Here is a 3,960-nt window from a genome sequence, read left to right as displayed (position 1 = left end):
TGTCTTCTGTGTTTGGTTCATGACATGCATGCTCACGTGTTTTTTCACTTTAGGATGCTTTGAGGAATCTCTCTCATAGCCGCTGCCCAGGGAACACTCCAGCACTTCTTCATGTTCAACTTTAGGCTTTAATTTTATCCTTAATTTTAATTTTAGTTTTCCACATTACTAGTATAGATTTTGCTAGCTTTTAATGTTTCTCAGGAATAAACTATATGAAATGGTTCAGCAGATAAAGGTGCTTGACAACTTGAGTTCAGTACCCAGAACCCACATGATAGAAAGAGAAAACCCATTCTCTCTAACATCTACAGGCATCCCATGTTTCACACATGTGCATGAATACACACACACACACATATACCCCTCCACCTCCACACACAATCAATCAACCAATCTTTAACATTTAATTTATAAAAAATAATAACTAAATTCCCTGAGTTCTAGAATAATATTCTAATGCATGTTCCCGGAATTCTTGACATATTGAGAAAGTATTCAAATGGTTAAATGCAAACCAAAGAAAGACTCATCTAAGAAATATTCTAGAACACAGCTAGTAACTATCTCCTTGCCAGAGGAGTCAAACCCCATAAGATGTGCTTACCATGACATTCACATTTGTATGATCCCCTTTCCTATTCCGAATCTGAATACAGGATATTGGCAAATTCACTTCTATACCAGGGGCCAGATTTCTCAGATCAGCAACCTGGTATTTCCCATGCAAGAGCAAGCTGTTACTACCATAACCAGGTCCCAGAGAGGCTTGATAGAGATATGTCTGACAAAGTCTCTCGACTGCGGTGACATCTATTGTGGCTGATGTCACACAATGACTAGAAGCCATCGTCCTCTCGTGTCTCACATTTTCTGGAGAATGACAGAAGCTCTGAGAGCAACAATCTGGGCTCTGGTTCGACTTGAAGCACACAAAGAAAAACAAGCACCCCAGAAATAAAAAGGAAATGCAGACCAGGGCTATTACCAAGTACAAGTTCTGGGCAGAAAGCTGTGTTCTTGGTTCCCAGATGTCTTCAAAGTCTGGAATGACCTGAGGAGCAGCATTGCTCAACAGTACACCCAGAGTAACAGAGGAAGAAAGCGGTGGCTCTCCGTGGTCCTGAACCACTACCACCACGCTCTGCTTAACAGCATCAGTGGGAAAAACTAAACGTGCAGTACGCAGCTCTCCCGTGTTGACTGAAATTCTGAAAAGACTAGAGTCAGAAGCCTGAGAGATGTGGTAGGAGAGCCAGGCATTGGAACCACTGTCTGCATCCTCTGCTACCACTTTTGTGACCAGGTGTCCAGCTCGGGCAGAGCGGGGCACTCTTTCCACCAGGATAGAGCCATTTCTAGGCAAGGGAAACAAGATGTCTGGAGCGTTGTCATTCCTGTCTACCACAAACAAGTTCACAGTCACTGTTGCACTTCTGGGAGGAATGCCACCATCTCGGCCTTCCACTTGGAAGTGAAAACCCCTGAGCTGTTCAAAGTCAAAGGAATTTTTGGCAGTGATAACACCACTGGTTGGTTCCACTGACACCAAGCTGGAGGGAAGCGGCATCCCTTCAGAAATGACATCCAACAGCTCATACAAGACAAGGCCATTCTCCCCCAGATCTGGGTCCTGAGCAAACACACCGCCTAAAGAAACTCCGGGACTATTGTTTTCAACCACAAAAAGTTCCTGTTTTGGTTGAGGAAAGCTTGGTGTGTTATCATTCACATCAGCAACAGACACAGTGAGTGTCCTCCTGGTGCTTAATGGGGGTGAGCCACCATCTGAAGCAGCGATTAGGATCTGGTATTCACTTGCTCGCTCCCGATCCAAGGGCCCATCAGTCAGCAACTTGTAGTAGCTATCAAAGGAAGCCTTCAACTGAAACGGGCCTTTGCTGGACATGCTACAAGTGACCTTACCATTGGAACCAAGGTCCTCGTCCTTAACACTAAGGAGAGCAATTACTGTGCCAGGAGCTGCATCCTCAAGTACTGAGCTCAAGAAGGTCATGAACTCTATCTGGGGGGCATGATCGTTCACATCAGTCACCTCCACAAGCAGTTTAGTAGTGCTAGCTAAGCTAAAAGTCCCTTCATCTCTTGCTTCAACAAATGCTTCCAACAACGTTTCTGGTGGACCTAGTGAAGCAGCTACCTGGACCTCCCCACTTTTAGGATGCACGTGAAAGAGGTGCCTCAGCTCTGCTGGTGTGCTATTGCTTAAGGAGTACCAGACTTCTCCATTGGATCCTTCATCCGGATCCAAGGCTTGAACGTGGAATAGCACAGTTCCATTGGGTGCAGTCTCTGGAACCTTGGTACTATATACGGAGTGCTCAAATACAGGTGCATTGTCATTGGTGTCCACCACAGTGATAGTGACTTGAGCAGCTCCAGAGCGTGCAGGCAGGCCACCATCATGAGCAGTAAGCACCAGCAGGTGGGTGTCCCGTTGCTCTCGATCCAGTGCTTTCTCCAGCACCAACTCTGGGTATTTGCTACCATCGACCCGTGACCCCATATCCAGGTGAAAGTGTTGGCTAATGCTTAGGCTGTAACTTAGTGCCCCGTTGCTTCCCACATCAGCATCTTGGGCATTCGGAAGAATGAACCGGGATCCGGGTGGCAGAAACTCCGGGATGTGCAGGTGCACATCTCCAGCAGGGAAGATGGGTGAATTGTCGTTGGTGTCTAGGAGGCGAACGCGCATTTTGTGCAGCTCCAGAGGGTCCTCGAACATTAGCTCGTATGTCAGGATACAAGCAGCTTTGGTCCCGCACAGCCGCTCGCGGTCCGCTGGTTCTTGAACCACCAAGCTACCGCTGCCCAGGTCCACCCCGAAGTAGGGCTCTCTGTGGTTGGAAAGGAAGCGAAAGTTCCGCAAAGACAGAGCAGCTGCTGACAGCCTCAAGTCCGAGACGATATTGCCTACAGTAACTCCGGGTTCCGTCTCCTCCAACACCGAGTACTCCAGCTGTCCCGCTGCAGCACCACAAGAGACCCACCAGCACAAAACTGCCATCCCCCAGCCCACCATCCTCCCTTTCGGCGTCCACGCTCCAGCTACGGCGACCCGGGACCATGCTCCGAACTCCTGGAGAGAAGGAGCCTGTAAAACGTGAGAGCTGGTCTGCCTGCTTGCACTGCAAGCTCGAAGTGCTGCGGCCACTGTCGCTACGCCCAGGATAGGCTGTGCTACGTGAGGAGGAGTGCAGCGCCGCCTAGGGGTAAAGAGGTAAACTGCACGGGTGGGGAGGCTCAGTCCGCGCTCGCCCAAGGCTGGGGGGTCTTTCCTGTGCCTGGCCGCTAGTGCTGGTCTGGACCTGAAAGATGCTGGAGGAACTGACACGCCTCCTGCTAGCGACATTTCCTAGGCAAACTTGTGGCTGTTGGGCTCTTGGTCGGCTATTGCTGGTTCAATACGAGGCGACAAGGTGGGTCTCTGGGGACCAACACTGGTGTTCATTTCAAACTTCCTCTAGATTGGCTTGCTGGAGGCAGTGGAGCCAGCGGGAGCAAGGTTGTGTGCTCCGATTTTTCAGCGAACTGTTTTTTTGTTTTTTGGTTTTTTTTTTTTTTCTCCCCTTAGGAGTAACTACCCGCCCTTTCTTTTTTTTTTTTTTTTTTTTTTTTTTTTTTGTTCTTTTTTTTCGAGCTGGGGACCGAACCCAGGGCCTTTATGCTTCCTAGGTAAGCGCTCTACCACTGAGCTAAATCCCAGCCCCCCCCCCTTTCTTTTCAAGCCACCCTACACTCTCGAGATAATAAGATGCCATCAACCTGTCAAAACTAAGAAGCAAAACCACAAGTTTGACAACTATCCCCAAAGAGGACCTACGATCATGTGGAGAAAAAGAAAGCACTGACTGGTGTTCTTCAGCACAGTGTGGCCAGGGCCCAAAATTCATTCCCTGAAAACATAAAGCAGCAAAGGGAAGCAACTTTCGCTTTCAA

The 3,960-nt window shown here is 48.6% G+C and overlaps 1 protein-coding gene across 1 annotated transcript; it reads right to left on the bottom strand.

The window, feature by feature from the left end:
- Positions 1 to 394: 394 nt before the first annotated feature.
- On the bottom strand, positions 395 to 3,287 carry Pcdhac1 (protocadherin alpha subfamily C, 1). The gene has a single exon (XM_032886167.1). The coding sequence runs from the start codon at positions 3,041 to 3,043 to the stop codon at positions 584 to 586; it is 2,460 nt and encodes an 819-aa protein (XP_032742058.1). The 5' UTR covers positions 3,044 to 3,287; the 3' UTR covers positions 395 to 583.
- Positions 3,288 to 3,960: the final 673 nt, after the last annotated feature.

This window comes from Rattus rattus, chromosome 15 (genome assembly GCF_011064425.1).
Source record: "Rattus rattus isolate New Zealand chromosome 15, Rrattus_CSIRO_v1, whole genome shotgun sequence".
In the NCBI taxonomy this organism is placed as follows: Eukaryota; Metazoa; Chordata; class Mammalia; order Rodentia; family Muridae; genus Rattus; species Rattus rattus.
The sequence above is the reverse complement of the archived record's forward strand: the minus strand, read 5'-3'. Positions and strand labels throughout refer to the sequence as shown.

What these genes read in the sequence shown, in the direction of transcription:
- Pcdhac1 (XM_032886167.1), bottom strand. Translation starts at nt 3,043, where the DNA reads ATGGTGGGCTGGGGGATGGCAGTTTTGTGCTGGTGGGTCTCTTGTGGT.